The 19387-nt window shown below is 36.8% G+C and overlaps 2 protein-coding genes and 1 long non-coding RNA gene across 4 annotated transcripts; all 3 read left to right on the forward strand.

Annotated features, from left to right (window-relative positions):
• The first annotated feature begins 727 nt into the window (after window positions 1-727).
• LOC145630671 (uncharacterized) lies at window positions 728-2848 on the forward strand. Its single transcript, XR_014112169.1, has 4 exons — window positions 728-959; window positions 1096-1179; window positions 1288-1362; window positions 2138-2848. It is a non-coding gene; the product is annotated as an uncharacterized LOC145630671 (long non-coding RNA).
• A 50-nt stretch (window positions 2849-2898) lies between these two features.
• LOC145630672 (uncharacterized) lies at window positions 2899-5090 on the forward strand. Of its 2 annotated transcripts, XR_014112170.1 has the most exons (5): window positions 2899-3003; window positions 3273-3495; window positions 3582-3994; window positions 4600-4929; window positions 5038-5090. XR_014112170.1 is itself a non-coding variant. In XM_081682877.1 (3 exons), exons 1-3 carry the CDS (start codon window positions 2947-2949, stop codon window positions 3956-3958), a joined length of 657 nt encoding a protein of 218 aa, XP_081539003.1. In that variant the 5' UTR covers window positions 2899-2946; the 3' UTR covers window positions 3959-4169. The 2 variants fall into 2 exon arrangements, 1 of the variants encoding a protein (XP_081539003.1); XM_081682877.1 differs by lacking the exons at window positions 4600-4929; window positions 5038-5090 and having other exon boundaries at window positions 3582-4169.
• On the forward strand, window positions 4720-7121 carry LOC145632822 (uncharacterized). The gene is made up of 9 exons (XM_081685156.1): window positions 4720-4929; window positions 5193-5593; window positions 5695-5788; window positions 5878-5970; window positions 6049-6150; window positions 6265-6399; window positions 6481-6587; window positions 6666-6738; window positions 6814-7121. The coding sequence occupies exons 1-9, from the start codon at window positions 4720-4722 to the stop codon at window positions 6922-6924; spliced, it is 1326 nt and encodes a 441-aa protein (XP_081541282.1). The 3' UTR covers window positions 6925-7121.
• The last annotated feature ends 12266 nt before the right edge of the window (window positions 7122-19387 follow it).

A 19387-nucleotide genomic window follows, 5' to 3' on the forward strand; every position in this document is an offset into this window, starting at 1 on the left:
TACAGATCATGAATTTTCTCTTCTGGGTCACTGTAAAAACCTTTCAAATGGTATGATTATGCTTATTGAAAGTTTAATTGGGTTGATTTATTCAAATGGGTGTCATTTGGGATTGAATATTGTGTATTTTGACCTCTTTACTTTGCGATTGTGGTGTTATTATTTTATTTGAGATTGAAGAATTGGTAAATTGGGTTTTTTTTATTTCTGTGAATAGTTGTAGATTGTGGACTTTATCCCATGGTTTTGTGTTAATTTTTATTAGTTAAGTTTTGGTGGGTTGGTTTCGATTTCTCATGTATGTGTTCAATAATTTTGCATTTCTATGATTGTTTAGTTTTGTCGAGTATACTAAAATTGAAAGTACTCGAATTTTGTTGCTCGAATTTTGGGGGATATCGTTTGGGAAGGTGAATAAATATGTTTATATTTTAGCTTATTTCATGTCTTAGTGGCCATAAAATCTGTCTTGTGTGTGTCCTCACTTATTATGTATGAACTATATGCTTCCTAAGGTCTTACTTTGCTGGTCATGATTTAGCTCTTAACCTCTTACCAGTGAGAAGCACTAAAGTAGGAATACATTTTGGTTGAGACTTATTGTGCTGCATATGATTGTTTTATGGGGTTTATGTCATAACTTCTGCCACTTGGAATTGTTGATAAATATCCATATCCCTATGCATGCATGCAGGTAGTAGAAGACAATCAAAAAACCAAAATGTACCGGAGTCGATGCAAGTCAAGCAACCTTCAACATCTGAATCTGATTCTGACTTTAGTCCCAAGTCAGATTCAGAATCGGAAGGTTTCAGTGCTGATTCAGAAAGCATGACGAGTGAAGTCCTTGCCCTTCACATGGAGATAAAAGAGAAGGCGAAGGCAAAAAAAAGGAAAAGGAAAAAGGGTTAGGCAAGCAAAAGTTGAAGGGAAAACTGAATGAGAAAGATGATGAAAGTGTATGGATTATTTGTACTTTAATTTTGTAATTTGGTTATAGTATTTTATAATGTTTGGATTATTTGTACTTTAATATTGTAATTTTATATTGTAATTTTAGTATTTTGTAATGCAACAATATGATCGTATGTGTAGGAACCAAGTCTGAATTCCAATTGTCGGATAGCTAGAAATAAATGGTATCGTGGTACAAAGGCACTTGATCCTGCTGTGTATGTGGTGAGTGGAAGCTTTTATTTGTAAGTTTATTTATATAGGCATATATTTGGATAGTATATTTTGATAAACAACACTAACTCTTTCTTATATTTTTGTTTATCCTAATAGGATAATTCGTAAAGTGTGGGAGGTCAAGTGAAAGAGGCAGGCAAAGTAATAGCAACCTATTACCAGCACAAGAAGGTATACCTTGCAAACACCAAAATATGTAGGGAGGTATTCTTTTTATTGTTTTCGTGGCAGCATGTATAGAGCAAGTGACTTGAGTTTGGTGGACACTTTCCACTGTTGTGAGTAGAGTAAAGATAAGTAACGCTGTCATTTTTATGTCATCAAATCAAATAATCTTAATCATACAATTAATGAGATAATAGTAATATCATAAAGTGTGATTATATCATTGTAGGCAGGTGAATTTATGGTTTCCTTAGATAGATGAAGATTAATCTTCTTATAGAAGATATTACATTGCCTTTAGGAAGATGATATCAAGTATGATTTATGGTTTCCTTGTATCCCTTGATTGTGTTTCATATAATATAATGTTTGACTTAGGTGAGAAATTTGATAATAATTCTGAGTATATATACATAATTCTGAGTTGTTTCTTTGTATACATCAGTCATGATACATGCATCCTATGTTACTATATACATAATTCTGAGTTGTTTCTTTGTATACATCAGTCATGATACATGCATCCTATGTTACTATATACATAATTCTGAGTTGTTTCTTTGTATACATCCTAAAATTTACTAAATGCATATGTTCTCTGATTTTCCTTCAGTCTTGTTTCTCTTAATAATCCTTTTCCACTGCTGATTTTTTTAATGTCTTGTTTGTTTGTCTTACTAATCCTTTAACAAATTAGTGTGCTCTCTCCATTTTATGTTGTCTTGTTTGTCTTATTAATTATTTAAGTTGTTGATTATGTTATGTTTTTTTCATTTTGTAGACAATGTCTAATGTGAACTATGCCATGGAGACTTTAGGGAGGGTTTTTGCTACCTTTGACCCTACCAAGAGGCGCATTGTTTCCAATATGGGGTTCGGAAAGCTGCTGTATTGTGCCGGGAAAAGTCTGCCACGGAACTTGTCATATTGGATTGCTACCAGAGTAGATGTGAAGAATAAAACTCTGGTGGCCATCGATGGAAAAGAAATTCGGTTGAACGCAGTCCAAGTGCGTTGGGTTCTTGGACTTCCGAAGGGGAAAAAACCTCTTCCTAGGAAGTGTGTTGATGAGGCTTTAGAAGCCTACTTATATGACAAGTACAACACTCCTATGGGGAACGACACTTCTGGTATTTATAGGAGCACTCTACTAAACGCAGTTGAGGCCCCTATAGATGATGAGGAAGAGTTCAAGCAGGTTTTTGTGTTGTTAATGCTTAACATTCTTTGTGCAACATCCTGCCATAGAGTGAGCAAGAAGCAAATGCACCCGGTTGCCGTAGCTTCTCAGAACCCGAAAAAGTATGACTGATGTACTCTAGTCTTGGATGAGTTGCTCCACGCTCTACGTGGTTTTAGTAAGAGGTTCTATGCGGATGGGTGGGCATCCTGTCTTGGAGGGTGTACATATTTTTTGGCGGTAAGTGTAGTTTATTTTTTTGTATTAAAAATTTTTCATCCTAATTTTTTTGTATTATTTTTTTATGCATGTTTACAAATGCAATGCAGATCTTGTATTTGGATAGACTACAAAGGATTCCAGTACAGTGGGATGTCTACCCACGCATCAAAGTGTGGACAACAGATGAAATGAAGAAAGCGGAAAAGGAAGATCGGTTGGAGAGTCGTGATTATGGGAAGCTTGGGGTAAGTGTGCATTATATTCTGACCTTGGCTTCACTTAGGAATTGGGATCATATTGGGTTTCTGTTGTCAAACTAACTCTGATCTATGTGATGAAAAAAAAATCCTATGTGATGTAGCCTTAAGCAACCTTGTAGTCGAGCATTTTCTCTTATGATCAGTACTTTGTTCATAGTGTATAGTTCACACACCCCATGTTATTTGTTTTCTATTTTTAGGCATTTGAATCTTCTGCTAATTTATTTTATACTTTAATTTGTCATGCATTGTAGTGTTTTGCTGTGGGAGAGGTGTCATACGGTGTAGTTGACCACCCAAAACGAGAAATGGACACTCTTCCGACTCGAAGGCATTTCAAACGAAGAAGGGATGCTGAGGTGTCTGAGTCAGACACTGACTCTGAGTTTGAGGACACCGAGGACGAGTTAGAAAAGCTATGTTCAACAGTTAAACGAAGAAGGACACATACGAGAGGAAAGCCAAAGAAGAAAAAAGGTAAATTAATTTGAGAAATGAGGGTGAAAATAAAATATCAAGTGTTGATTTTTTCAGTTCATATCTTGAAATTTTCCTTTTTGTAGATCATCATAAAGATGCTGCTGAATTTGAGGTTCCTGTTGATGTTGAACTTGAAGTTAACATGGAGTGTGATGGACACACTCATGTTCAGCAAGGTACGGTTGTGCCACCTGAGGCTGAAGTTGTTCCAGGTCAACCACAGGAGGTCCAACCAGAGGTACAACCACAGGAGGTCCAACTAGAGGTACAACCAGTTGCAGAACCACAGGTGCCTGACCCGGTTCAGCTTAATGACCCTGTTGATAGTGACCTTGATCAATTTCATGCACGGGACGGGTACAACACGGGGTCAGAATATCTCACAGGGGATGAGCAACAGCCCGACAATAAAGAAGTGGAGGCAACGATGAAGGAGATAAAGGAGAGTATACCTGACTAAGGGAACCCTGTGCATGTGCATGGTGACCCTCATCAGGTTAACTTTCTCATTTCCCTTGTCTTTGATGCAAAGAAACATTTGATGGGTGCATAGTTGTAAAAACAAGTTGTCTCAAATGGCTTTCTGAATTTTTTTACAGATTCCCTTTATGAGATAATTTTTTGATAGCTTAAGTTTGGGACATAATATTTGACACAATTTTGATAGCATTTCATAGGACATAATTTTTAACACAATTTTCATGTACGTAAAAGGAGATAATAATTTTTTATTGCATTTACACATTTTGACAACTTTTGGGAAATAAAAAAATTATAAGAAAATGTTTGTTCTTAAGTACTCCAAACAAGGATATAGTACTTTAAATAATAATTTAGTTTAATGCTTACTTAGTTAATGATCTAAGAGTATGTATGGTATAAAATGGACCACATACAATCATATAATTTAAAACCACAACTAATTTGATGTAACTTTCCTGACAATATACGTTAGTTAACTGACAAATACATGCATTAACTATTAGTACATTTGATGCATGGGACTAGTATGACAGTATAACCTAATACATTAATAGTATAAGTGCAAATGCAAATTTTGTTACATAATTAACCTAGGGTATGCTTGTCGTGTAATGACAGGTGATGGTTCAAGATTTGGATCCAAATGACAATGGTGATGATGAAGATGTAGTAGGTGTTGGGATTTTAGCTGCAATAAGCTACACACGTTGTGATTAAGAAGGACCTAATGGTTTGTCAATGTATGTGTTTAACAACCCGGAGGGAATGGGTTTGGAACGGAAAAGTTCCTTTACTGTTGAGGATGTTGAAAACTACCTCAAACATGTTGATACGAAAACTGTATCCGTTTTCGATGGTTTAAAGTCTTCCTTGGTTGGTAAAAGTTTGGTGTTGGAGTCTTCACAGACTTGCAAGCAGCCTGTTGATGGTGGAAGTACATCAGTAACGGTACTCTCGTAGTTGCTTTTTGATATTGTTAATACTGTCATTATAACTTGTGGATTTTTCCAAAATAAAGAATAGGTCTTCATATGTGTTGATTTATGCACTTGTCAGGTGGTAGGGGGGGCGGTGGCCTCGGGTTCGGGTTGTCACATAGGGATGGCCTCCGGTTGTTAGGTAGGGATGGCCTCCGGTTAATTACTCCACACAAGATTTGCAGTTATCACACATTCTTACTTATTATAGTTGCCTTTGTCTATTTCTTGCAGAGGCCATGCTCCAAAGGAGGTGAAACGACCCTCAATGAAGTAGACAAGGCCTACACCGTTCAGGTAGGGGTGGCCTCAACTGGTCAGGCCACTAGTCAGGTAGGGGTGGCCTCGTCCAGTGGTCAGGTTGATATTCAGCAACCGAGACAATTCGGCAACTTAGTTGGCTACTCTACTGAAGAGGAGCCTGTCACGCCACTTCACAACATGACTAAACTTCAACACTTGATACTCAGAAAGAAGACAAAGAGAAGCAGAAGGCGTAGGCAATTGGCTCCAGCTTTGTTGGAACCCTCTTATGTAACAACATGGAGGCCGAAGTGTATAAGGAGGTACTTTGATCCACTTTATCACTTTATGATGACCAACACGGTAGCTTCACCAAGATTCACACATGATGAGTAAGTGTTTATACAAGTTAAATTATTACATATATTAATATTTTATAAACCTTTGGATATCTTGGATTTTGCTTATATTTTGGTTACATGTTTTATAACAGCTCTCCACACACATTCATCAAATGTGGAGTAGATTTTGTTACGAAGGTGTATTGTGGGAAAATTATCCATCAGAATGGCATGGTTTATGATACGGTTAGCATCTATTAGTGTTCATCTTTATACTTGTGAAACATAATTTAATCCTAAATATATTATTTAAACACACATGATTTTTGATGCAGTATGTGAGGGTTTGTTCAAACCTATATGAAAAGGTCTGGGAGAAACAATTTCGTAATCAAAGTCGGAGATTCATGCTTGACCCTGCATTTTCGGTAACGGAACAATTTATTAAAACAAACAACATTTCATAGTTAGAGTATGTATTTAATTAACACAACTATGTTATGCAGGTACTGGTCCAGCACGGTGGAAATATGGAGGTTAACTTGAAGAGGATAGCTATGGCTTACACTAAGAAAATGAAGGGCACTCCTTTGAACAGAATACATGCAGTAAATTAAGAAACTCTTCCCTTTATTTTTTACATTACATAAGTGTTGGATATGGTTTTTTACACTTAGTTAGAAGCATTTTGTGCCTTATTTAATCCACATTTTTTTTACCAGATTTTTGTTCCAGTCATGCGAGACAACCACTGGTATTGTGTTGCATTTTCTCTAAATAGGGAAGAGATAGTGGTCATGGATTCATTGGATACAATCACAACATTAGAGAAGAACAAACATGCGATTACCAAAATGGTTAGCCCCGGTGTGCATGATTTATTTGTAGTAATTCGTCATGAATAAAATCAGATGAATCTAACGTATATGTGATTTTAGGCCATGGCAATGGATCAAGCATTCATCTACTTGTTCGACGATTGGAGAGAGTACACCTTTACAAATTGGACACGACGAGTTCTACCAATGCCACGACAGCAAGATATGTAAGATGGCTCGATTGTTAATCTAAGGGTACGGTTCTACTTAAATGTGTACTAACTTGTAAATTATGTCGTATGTAGCCATAGTTGTGGAATACATATGTTGATGGCTATTAAGAGAAATGCGCAGACCTTTGTGACCGAAATGGCGGAGGTAAATATATGTTGTACTAATTTTTTAATGACTTAGAATCCAAATACCAATTCTGATTCTTCAAAATATAACCAGGTTACTGATATTGCACATGAGAGAGCATGGTTGTTGTGTGAAGATGTCATTTCAGAATTCAACGAAGCTAGGCCGCATGTGCAAGAGTTGATTAAGGACTACTGCCTATAATTGTAGGGAAGATGGGAAAACTAGTAGTTTACATATTTGTAGTAGATGGAGGCCTATTTTGTGGCGTAGGTAAACATATGTTGTACTTATGCAAATATGGAAGGGCATGAAGTAACATTGCCTTATTATTTTTGGAAGTGCAAATATGGAGGTCTGATTCCAAATTGTATTTATCTGTAATTTCAAAATGTGTTCAATTATCATCACTTAGGATTGTTGAATAGTTAGGATTGTTGAATATGAGGTAGACAATTACAACTATATTCAGCTGTTATTACAAAACAAATATAACAAATGACAATGTTGTTCACAATATGATATTTTATGATAGGGACATAACAACCTTAACCAAAGATAGGATAACAACCATTAATTTCTGATCAGGAGCTAGACCCCTTAAAGTCAAATTCAATGTCACAAATTTAAATAAAGTAAAAACCCATTACTTTTTTACTTGAATTGTTTAAATAGAGTCAAAACCCATTATTTAACTAACTTCAATTATTTAAAATAACTTGAAATACCTTCAAGGCCAAATCACATAAACAATCGTCCACGTCATCAATCCCAGACCTCAAAAGATAGACCAATCACATACTCGTCCATGTCATCAATCCGATTGATCCAAAATTGACCAATAACAAGCATTCAGCCACAAACGAATCCAAATAAATTTACCGAAAGTAGATAAATCTAATAATGACAATAACTCATTAATAAGTGACAACAACAAAAGCAATTATGAAAATAACTCATACATAACAACTTTTACTTATGACAAAAGGTTATTCTTGAAATGGTATACACTACAAATTATGGATTTTATAGTGTTTTCATAATGTAATGCATATCAATCAAAAAACTCAATTGAATTCAATCAAGGTTAACTCTAATAAAATTATAATTATTTGGGAATGTCATTACTTATGAGAAAAGGAATTTAAGTTAAAAGCTGATAATTGAATCGTTTAAAGAAGAGACCCTTAAACCTAATTGAATCTGCGTCATTCCTATGAATAATTTTTAGACCCTTTTAGAGCCAAATTGAATCCTAATGTCAATTAACAGCACTAAGGGTATGTTCTCTTACGTTGAAATTCAGTTCAGTTCAGTTCAGTTTAGTTCAGCTCACCTCAGTTCAGTTCAGTTAAGTTTAGTTATGGTAGTTAAGCAATGTAATTGACAAGCTAATCAACTTAGGGCCTTTTCTCATACGTTGAAATTCAACTCAGGGCATTTCAATTCACTTCAACTCAGATTTCAATAATCCTAAACATAGTTTATAGTGTAATCTCTATTGTATTATCCACAATCCTAAACTGAAAGGGTAATCCTACTTGTAATTTATCCAATGAATCCTAATTGAATCATAATGATACTATGATAAACAATTGACAACAACACTTTATGTCCTTGATGGTTATGTGCCGACAGTAAAAATTAAAAATATGACATGAACATAACACAAAATGACAATACAATGATAGTCATAATTCATTAGCCCCCTAAACCCTCTGTTAATCCTAAACCATAAATTGTAAAAGTCAATTTAGATATGACAATGTATATGTTATAATAACAGTATCCTTGACCTTATAAGTTCAACTGGATTATGATGGAATTGGATTTGTATTCATTATCATGATGTAAACTATAATGTGAAAGTATAAGTTCAACTGGATTAACATTACATTACTAAACAATCCTAACAATCCCTTGTAATATTTTATTACTTATTTAACCCTTTTTAATCCAATTCAGTTTAGTTCATTTTAGTTGAGTTAATTTTTAATTAGTTGAGTTAATTTTTTTGTATTTTTTTAATCCGTATATAGTCTTTAATCACTAATTAATCATGTTTAGTTCCAATTTTTCAAATTTGATAGAAATGTCAATTAACAATAATACACAAACCTTAACCAACACTAAACCCTTTCAACCCTTAAAATTGTTAACCCTAAACCCCATATTCCAAAAACCAGTAACAACCCTTAAACATTTTAACCCTAAACCCCATATTCTATAAACCCAGTAAATAATGACAGTGTATATGTCAACATAATAGTGTAAATGTTAATATGATAGTATACAATAAATACAAACCTCCAAAAAGGTCTTCTATTGAATAGTCCATGTAATCAATCCCATGTCATCAATCCATTCGCACCAGAATACACCAATCACAAAGTGCCAATAAATATGATAAAAGCATAAGTCGCCCATGTCAGCAATCCAAACCTTCCTAAACAGACCAATCACAATGATCTAACAACAAAAAAGAACAAAATACCTTTATTCTAGAACCTACAATACATATACTAACTAATGACAATAATTCACAAGTTTATGACAAAATTATATTTAGAATTGTAAAAAAAACTTATACATAAAAACGTTGGATTATTAATATACTTAGTATACTTAATTGGTTTAGTACCCTATTTGGATTAGGACTAGAACTAAGCTAATTTCTTATACATAAAATCTTAATGAATTGTATTTGTAATTATTTATGACAAAAGGTATTTAGGAAACTAGGAATAAGCTAATAGCAACTAAACTAAACTTAATCTAATTGAATCTTAATAGAAGTTTGAACAAGAGACCCTTAAACCTAGTTGAATCCTTCTTAGTTCCCTTTTACTGAAATTAAATCTTTTAAAAGTTAGATGTTAATTATCAATATTAATAATCCTAATTATAGTTAAGCTATATTAAAAATAATGTAATTGAAAATCAAATTCAATTTATGGAAAATCACCTCATACAGTCAAGTAAGTTAGGGTCTGTTCTCTTACGTTGAAATTTAGTACAGTTAAGTGCAGTTCAGTTCAATTCAGTTCAGTTAAGTTAAGTTCAGTTCAGTTCAGTTTAGTTGAGATTAGTTCAGTTCAGTTCAGTTCAATTCAGTTCAGCTCATCTCCTAATTTCCTCCTCTTGTAAAATATTCACTTCAGTTCAGCTCAATTCAATTCAGTTCAGTTCAGTTCAGTTCAGTTCAATTTAGCTGAGTCCAGTCAATGATAACAGGCCCTTAGTGAAACTTACATCCTAATAACTATCCCATATTAGAATTACTAATCCTACTATTAAGTGAAATGCAAGTGTATACTCTATTCTAACCCCTTATTATGAAATATTAATTAATTATGACAGTGTATACATCAACCTAACATTAAAAATTTTATAATGACAATATAATATAAATTACTTATCTATACTGAGTAGAGTATAACATCGATTACATAACTACGTGTATTGTATACTATATAAACCCCTTATTATAAAATATTAATTATTATGACAGGTGTATATATCAACCTAACAATAAAAACTATAAAATGACAATATAACATACATAACATAATTATGCAGAATAGGGATTGGGGCCAAAGTTGGAGTTGGGCCAAAATTGGCATTGGGCCAAAGTTGGAGTTGTAGAATAGCCAGACCACATTGCAAAGACTTTCAACAATGAATTATTGTAAATGTAGTATTGTCATGTTTTTTCAAAAAAAGGCTTACATAGTATCATATTTATATATTATATTGTCATATTTTTACAAAATATTTGGAGCTGCGGCGGTTTGATAGAACAACCTGTCTAATTAAAACAGTACTTAACAATCACAGGAACAAATTCTAACTGAATACAACAAGTTGTAACTGACTACAACTCCAACTATCATCAACATTACAATGACTACAACAAGTTCAGCAAATACACATTAATAAATTGTGGTTTTCCAAGTTCAACCCCACTGCAGACCATTTCTCTGTATGAACTCGTCTTCTATAGAAATGATGTCTTCGTTATTAGAATTATTTATCTCCAGAAACTCATCATCAACTAAAAGCTGGTCATCACCTACAGGTTGTTGCAGAGAAGCCTACAACAATTAAGGATGAACTCTGTAACAATTTGGAAAACTATAACAATTTGGGTAGCATACAATGATATAAATAGGTAGCTTACTAAATGCATTTCACCCCTCCTTAAGTATGATTCATTGCCAACGGTGTCTTCACTAACCTGGCCAGAGAAATTGTACATTTAAGAAATTTTAATTCACATACTTGAATACAACTATAGGTTTTGAATTATACCTGCATACACACAAGATCAGTTGAATTAGCAACACAGTCATTGCTCTTTTGTTTGTGAATTGCCTTTTGTTTTGCTTTTTCTTCACGAGCCTTTTTTTCTTCATATTTTTTCCTACGTAACTCCTTCTGTCTTTGCACCTCCTCAAATGTCGTCATAAATCTAGTACAACGAATTGTACCTGCACCCCTCTTGCTGCGAGGATCCTTAATTGACCCAACAACAATATCTTGATGCCCAAGTTGTTGAACCTGTTCCTGAACAACAACACCTTCAACCCCACTCTTACCAACTGATGATGGAGTTTCAAAAGTTAAAGCTCTCCTACTGTTATTCACACTAGGGGGAGTAGGCTTAAAACCCGTCTCCCCAACACTACTCATAGGAAGGGCAGGAGTAGTTTTCTTTTTCACTTTCATCTCCAATTCATTCAAACCCTCGATTACCATCATCATTGTTTCATCATTGTCACTTGCTAGATTTGAAATAGGCTCAAAGACAACCATCATCTTGTCATATCGAACTATGTCAGCAGTTTTTGTGGGGTCATGAAACGCAACTTTCACCCTAGTATGCTTTCGAAAAATATCTTTCCTCCACCTATCCAATATATACATACTAGGCACATCAAAAATTTGTTGCAACTCTAACACCTTGATGCAATGTCTGCATAAAATCCCACTACATTCAAATAACTTACATTCACATTCAACACTTTTGTTTTCACCAAAAAATAGAACACGGTAAGTACGAAACTTGCCAATCGGCTTTTCCTTCTTATCAAACTCACTCCAAACAGAAACTTTGTCAACTATCAAGTGTTCAAAGTAACCTTCTGATATCTCTCTCATGCTGCTGCCGTTGCAGTACATCATCCGTTTACACTCCCTTTGGATCTCCATAAACTTTGCATCTGTGTATAAATTCCTGTACATCTCCTCAATTTTAAAATTAGTTACTAATCCACGAAGGTAAACAGCCAAATTAGCATCTGCCAACCTTTCGGATTGGATACGTTGTTCCATTGCAGCAACATACTTCTCCGCAAAATCACAGAGTCCTGTGTGGCTATCAAAAAATTCATCAAAAAAATTGTGAATGCTTTCAGACCTTTGGGTCGTCCTCATTCCAGCCCAAAATAAATGTTTCAATGCGGCTGGAATCCACATTTCTCTCTCTGCATACAAACCAGCTAGCCAAAGGTTGCTTTCAAGTTTATACTTCACAATAAACTCCTTCTACCTCAATTCAAACTCCTCCAAAAATAAACTATCATAGATAATATTTTTCAACTCATCCTTGAAGTCATGATACCCTACACACTTGCCTAGTTTGCTACCAAATTTCTCTTTGATGTGCCACAAACACCACCTATGCCTTGTTTGTGGCATCACTGCTTTCAAAGCCTTGCGCATAGCAGGATCTTGATCTGTCAAGATAGCAACGGGAGGTGTACCACCAACAACATCTAGCCAAGTGTTGAACAACCACCTGTTAACAATGAATAAATAAAATGCAAAATCTTGTCATGTATATACGACTGTATATGACAGTATATACATCAAATTAACAATATAAACATTAATATGACAATATATATTATAACATATGAAAAAAACTTGTAATTATAGAATAGAATCATATAAAGATTTATATAATCATAAAATCACATTTTAATATAAACAATTTGCCAAATTTTGTCAAATTCTATTAACAAACAAACACACTTGTCATACTCTTTGTTTGGAATAATTTAAAATTATAAATTCATTTCATTGTGTAATTCATAAATAAAGCAGCAAAATGGTTAGATATGAAAAAAATATTAACATGGTTACCTCAATTTGATTTGTTGAGAGATAAAGAGACTAAAAAACAAGGAAATCAAGACCAACATAACCAAAATTAAAGCATATCAAAATCAAACATACGTAAAATTTTCAGTGTCCTCATGGGATATGAGAGCGCATCCAAGTAATATTGTTTGCCCATGGTGGTTTACTCTAACAATATTTGCAAAGGGCAAGTCGTACTTATTCAACAAAAAAGTCGTATCAAAGCACACTACATCACCGAATTCCTCATATGCAGCTCTGCTACGTGCATCAACCCAAAACACATCTTGCAATACCCCAGTTGCATCCAACCGATGTATGTGATAGAAGTTTTTATTATTATTTTGCATCATTAGGAAATAATTCATCATAGCATTGTTGTCCCCATCCTTCAGTTTTAGCTTCTTCTCCCTTGACATCAAATTATTCACATCCTTCTTAGTAAAGGGCATATTCTCAACCCCATTCCTCTCACTAGCCAACCACTTGTGCATAGTAGCAGCGGGGAGCCCCACATCGTCTCCAAAATGCAGTTTACGCCTCACATAAGGCATCTTTTCCAACTCCTTCAACCTGTATTTTGTCACTAGCATTGATTTTGAAGGTGATACTTGATGGGGTTTATTCTTCAACTCCACTCTTACTATCTCCCACTTACCATGATCCCTTAAACTAGCATAAATCCCGGCTTCACAACCACATTTTTTCGACTTCTTTGTTGCAACCGGCTCCCCTTCCAACTCCTTAGATAATCTTTTCCCACCAACCCTCCTTCGGATGTCTGGAAAACCTGCACACTCACATTTCCATGTAACAACCCTTTTAACCTTGCGACCATCTTTCAGAGTTTTGTATGCACTTTGGCCAAGAACCACACCAAACCCTTCCTGCTTGCAAAATGCATTATAGTACATATCAGCTTCTTCCCATGAATCAAATATCATTCCCACTTCAGGTGGGTCTACTTTAATTATGTTAAGATTCACCATATTACCTCCATCAACTCCATTATCCATCCCCACTCCACCTCCAACACTATCCATCCCCACTCCACCTTCATATGGACATAATTCACCAATATCAACACCAACCCCTTCCTCAAAGTTTATCAAATCCATTGCACCACCTTCATCACTATGAGACAATGAAACACAAACAACTTCTGCAACATCTGAACTTAACATCACTGCCTCAACCTTCAATAAATTATTTTACCATAAGTTAAGAATTAATCTTTAACAATTAATCTAAATAACAAGTACTCATAAAAAGCCAGTATGTTTGTAAATCAATCCTACACTTATTTCAAACTTTCATGAGATTTCAATGTATTATATTGTACAATTAATGCCAACTACTTAACCTGCTAAGCATCAATAGTTTTAGCTAAAGAATATTGTCTACTGTCATAAATAATATTGTCTACTGTCATAAATAATATTGTTTACAATTAATAGAATTTGTGTGTACAATTAATCCTAACCTAACCTATAATTTAAGCTAACCAATAATTTGAGCAATAAACAACATTGTCCACAATAATAAAAAGTATTGTCATCTGTGATAATTAATATTGTCATTTGTGAAACATGCTAGATTAACAAATATATGTTCCAAACCAGAAACCCAATTCAAAAAATGCACAAATCCAATAATCAAATTAATCCCAAAAAAGAGTAATACCTAATTCCGACAAACTAAGTTATAATAGCAACGAACACTATCAATCAGCTCCATTGATGTCCGCATTGCTAAATCCACACACCATTGACGCGCTTTTACCCCAATTATCCAATTTATCCCTTCATCTTCAACCCCAAAAACCCTTTATTATTGAGACAACAAATCAGTAATTGGGGTTGAAGAAGATGACGACTCAACGAGAATCTGCAATTTTGAGAAATGAAGATGACAATGGGGGCTGAAGAAGATGAGGATTCAACAGATGAAGATGAGATGAAGAACCCTAGATTCTCATCTATGTCTCTGGATGAATTAAATCAACCCCATTTGCAAAATAACGGACTAACTTTATTGTAACGGTCTTGGAAAACGCGCCAATTATGTATGAACTTAGGGCATACAAATTTATACGTACAAAATACAAACCAATACAAGATAGGGCCCCACCAAACACAGTTAATAATCATTAAATTTTTGTGCTGGTCCAGCACCTTGCTGGGCTAAGCATTACCCCCCCCTAGGGCTAATAAGCCCCTTATATGGGTGAAGATGTGTCAGACACCCCTTAGGGTTAATGAGCCCCTTGGATGGGCAATGATGTGCTTGACACCCCTTAGGACTACATAGCTCGTTGGATGGGCGATGATGTGTCTCATGCCCCTTATGGCTAATGAGCCCTTTGGATGGGCGATGATGAGTCTGACGCCCCTTCGTGTTAATGAGCCCCTTTGATGGGCGATGATGTGTCTTACACCCCTTAGGTCCTATGAGCCCCTTGGATGGGCGATGATGTGTCTTACACCCCTTAGGATTAATGAGCCCCTTCTAGAAAGGTGATCATGGAAAACATAGATGCATTCGACCAACTGAAATAGCAAAAAAAAAGGCCTCTAGCATGTTGAAAACGCCATTTTTCTAATTACGGTCTCATTTCAAAACATGTCTTGGAACGGTACGTGCTCGGATCATTCCATAATGAGCCCCTAGGATGGGCGATGATATAACTAGCGCTTTCTAAGAACTTCCTGGGAGACTAGTGTTTGTGAAGAAACATGTAGACTTATGTATTTGAAGCAACATCAATAAAGAAACAAATTGTTACAGATAACTTATGTATACTGTTACATATTGTTATGTTTGATGCCCTTTGGGGCGGTCGAGCCCCTTGAGGGGTGGGGGGGGGCGATATATGTTTGGTGCCCCTTGGATGAACGATGATGTGCATGACGCCATATAGGGCTAATGAGCCCCTTGGATGGGCGATGATGTGTCTCACGCCCCTTAGGGCTAATGAGCCCCTTGGATGGGCGATGATGTGTCTCATGCCCCTTAGGGTTAATGAGCCTATTGGATGGGCAATGATGTGTCATACACCCCTTAGGGCTAATGAGCCCCTTAAATGGGTGATGATGTGTCTGACACCACTTAGGGTAAATGAGCCTCTTCTAGATAAGCGACCATGGAAAATTTTTATGCATTTGGCCCATCAAAATTGCAAAAAATAGGCCTTTAGCATTGTGAAAATGCAAATTTTTTGATTACGGTCTCATTTTTAGGCATGTCTTGGAACTGTACGTGCTCGGATCACCCTATAATAATCCCCTTGATTGGGCGATGATATAATTGACGCTTTCTAAGAGCTTCCTAAGTGATAAATGTCTTTAAAGTAACATGTAGGCTTATGTATTTGAAGCAACATCACTGAAGAAACAAATTGTTATGGCTAACTTATGTATACTTGTATTTATTGTTTTGTTTGATGCATTTTAAGCAGCCGAGCCCCTTTGGGGGGGGGGGAACGATATTTGTTTGGTGCCCCTTCAGGCAACTGAGTCCCTTGGATGGGCGATGATGTGCATGACGCTCCTTAGGGCAAATGAGCCCTTTGGATGGGTGATGATGTGTCTCACGCCCCTTGGGGCTAATGATCCCCTTGGATGGGCGATAATGTGTCTGACGCCCCTTAGGGTTAATTTGATTGGTGTTGATGTGTCGAACACCCCTTAGGGCTAATGAGCCCCTTAGATGGGCGATAATGTGTCTAACACCCCTTAGGGTTCACGAGCCCCTTCTAGATAGGCGATCATGGTAAACTTTTATGCATTCGACCAACCGAAATTGTAAAAAAAGACCTCGAGCATGGTGAAAATGTCATTTTTCGGATTACGGTCTCATTTTTAGGCATGTCTTAGAATGGTAAATGCCCAGATTACCCCATAATGAGCCCCTTGGATGGGCGATGATATAATTGACGCCTTCTAAGAGCCTCCTTGGTGAAAAGTGTCTGTGAAGAAACATGTAAACTAATGTATTTGAATCAACATCAATGAAGAAATAAATTGTTATGGCTAACTTATGTATACTTTTATTTATTGTTATGTTTGACGCCCTTTGGTGCGGCTGAGCCCCTTCGGGAGGGGGGGCGATATATGTTTAGTGCCCCTTCGGGATAATGAGCGCTTGGATGGGCGATGATGTGTCTGACACCCTTTAGGGTTAATAAGCCCCTTAGATGGGCGATGATGTGTCTCACGCCCGTTACGGCAAATAAGCCCCTTGGATGGGCGATGATGTGTCTGACGCCCCGTAGGTCTAATGAGCCCCTTAGATGGGCGATGAAGTGTCTGACACCCCTTATGGTTAATGAGCCTCTTGGATGGGCGATGATGTGTCGGACACCACTTTGGGTTAATTATCCCCTTCTAGATAGGCCATCATGGAAAACTGTGATGCATTCGGCCAACTGAAATTGCCAAAAAAGGCCTCTAGCATGGTGAAAATGCCATTTTTCTAATTACGGCCCCATTTTTAGGCATGTCTTGGAACAGTACGTGCTCATATCACCCTATAATGAGCCTCTAGGAAGGCGATGATGTAATTGAAGCTTTTTAAGAGCCTCTTGGGTGACAAGTGTCTGTGAAGAAACATGTAGACTTATGTATTTGAAGCAACTTCAATAAAGAAACAAATTGTTATGGCTAACTTATGTATACTTGTATTAATTGTTATGTTAGACGCTATTTGGGGCGACCGAGCCCCTTGGTGGGGCGATATATGATTTGTGCACCGTCGGGCTAATGAGCCCCATTGAAGGGCGATGATGTGGCTGACACCTCTTAGGGCTAATGAGCCCCTTGGATGGGCGATGATGAGTCTTACGCCCCTTAGGGCTAATGAGCCCCCTGGATGCATGATGATGTGTTTGGCGCCCCTTAGGGCTAATGAGCCCCTTAGATGGGCGATGATGTGTCTGACACCCCTTAGGGCTAATGAGCCTCTTTGATGGGCGATGATGTGGCTGACACCCTTTAGAAATAATGAGCTCCTTGTAGATAGGCGATCATGGAAAACTTTGATGCATTTGGCCCACCGAAATTGCGAAAAAAGTCCTCTAGCATGGTGAAAATTCCATTTTTCTTATTACGGTCTCATTTTTAGGCATGTCTTGGAACGGTACGTTCTCAGATCACCCAATAATGAGCCCCTTGGATGGACAATGATATAATCGACGCTTTCTAATAGCCTCCTAAGTGACAAGTGTCTTTGAAGAAACATGTAGGCTTATGTAATTGAAGCAACATCATTAATGAAACCAATTATAATGGCTAACTTATATATACTTGTATTTATTATTATGTTTGACGCATTTTGGGCGGCCGAGCCCCTTTAGGGGGGGGGGAGGGTGATATATGTTTTGTGCCCCTTCGGGCTACCGAGTCCCTCGTATTGGCGATGATGTGCTTGACGACCCTTAGGGCTAATTATCCCCTTGGATGGGCGATGATGTGGCTCACGCCACTTAGGGCTAATGAGCCCTTTGGATGGGCGATGATATTTCTGATGCACCTTAGGGTTAATGAGCCGCTTTTGATGGGCGATGATGCGTCTATTACACCTTAGGGCCTATGAGTTCCTTGGATGGGCGATGATGTGTCTTACACCCTTTAGGGTTAATTAGCCCCTTCTAGATTGACGATCATTAAAAACTTTAATGCATTCGGCCTACCGAAATTGCGAAAAAAGCCTCTAGCATGGTGAAAATGCCATTTTTCTGAATACGGTCTCATTTTTTGGCATGTCTTGCAACGGTACGTGTTTGGATCACCCCATATTGAGCCTTTTGGATAGACGATGATACAATTGACACTTTCTAAGAGCCTCCTGGGTGACAAGTGTTTGTGAAGAAACATGTAGACTTATGTATTTGAAGCAACAACAATGAAGAAACAAATTGTTATGGATAACTTCTGTATACTTTTATTTATTGTTATGTTTGACGCACTTTGGTGCGGCTGAGCCCCTTCAAAGGGGGGGGGGGATATATGTTTTGTGCCCCTTCGAGATAATGATCGCTTAGATGGGCGATGATGTGTCTGACACCCTTTAAGGTTAATAAGCCCCTTGGATGGGCGATGATGTGTCTCATGCCCGTTAGAGCTAATAAGCCCCTTGGATGGGCGATGATGTGTCTGACAATCCTTAGGTCTAATAAGCCCCTTTGATGGGCGATGATGTGTCTGACACCCCTTAGGGTTATTGAGCCCCTTGGATAGGCGATTATGTGTCGGACACCACTTAGGGTTTTTTAGCCCCTTCTAGATACGCCACCATGGAAAACTGTGATGCATTCGGCCCACTGAAATTGTTAAAAAAGGCCTTTGGCATGGTGAAAATGCCATTTTTCTAATTACGGTCTCATTTTTAGGCATGTCTTGGAACGGTACGTTCTCGGATCACCCAATAATGAGCCCCTTGGATGGGCGATGATATAATTGACGCTTTCTAAGAGCCTCCTAAGTGACAAGTGTCTTTGAAGAAACATGTAGGCTTAGGTAATTGA

This window comes from Chenopodium album, chromosome 5 (genome assembly GCF_948465745.1).
Source record: "Chenopodium album chromosome 5, dcCheAlbu1.1, whole genome shotgun sequence".
NCBI classification, from domain to species: domain Eukaryota; kingdom Viridiplantae; phylum Streptophyta; class Magnoliopsida; order Caryophyllales; family Amaranthaceae; genus Chenopodium; species Chenopodium album.

Bases quoted from the DNA above. Each gene is read 5' to 3' on its own strand.
- LOC145630672 (XM_081682877.1), top strand. From the start codon at position 2,947: ATGAAGAAAGCGGAAAAGGAAGATCGGTTGGAGAGTCGTGATTATGGG. The intron at 3,004-3,272 runs GTAAGTGTGCAT...CATGCATTGTAG, and splicing joins GTGATTATGGGAAGCTTGGG to TGTTTTGCTGTGGGAGAGGT. The intron at 3,496-3,581 runs GTAAATTAATTT...TCCTTTTTGTAG, and splicing joins AAAGCCAAAGAAGAAAAAAG to ATCATCATAAAGATGCTGCT.
- LOC145632822 (XM_081685156.1), top strand. From the start codon at position 4,720: ATGTATGTGTTTAACAACCCGGAGGGAATGGGTTTGGAACGGAAAAGT. The intron at 5,594-5,694 runs GTAAGTGTTTAT...GTTTTATAACAG, and splicing joins CCAAGATTCACACATGATGA to CTCTCCACACACATTCATCA. The intron at 6,739-6,813 runs GTAAATATATGT...AAATATAACCAG, and splicing joins TTGTGACCGAAATGGCGGAG to GTTACTGATATTGCACATGA.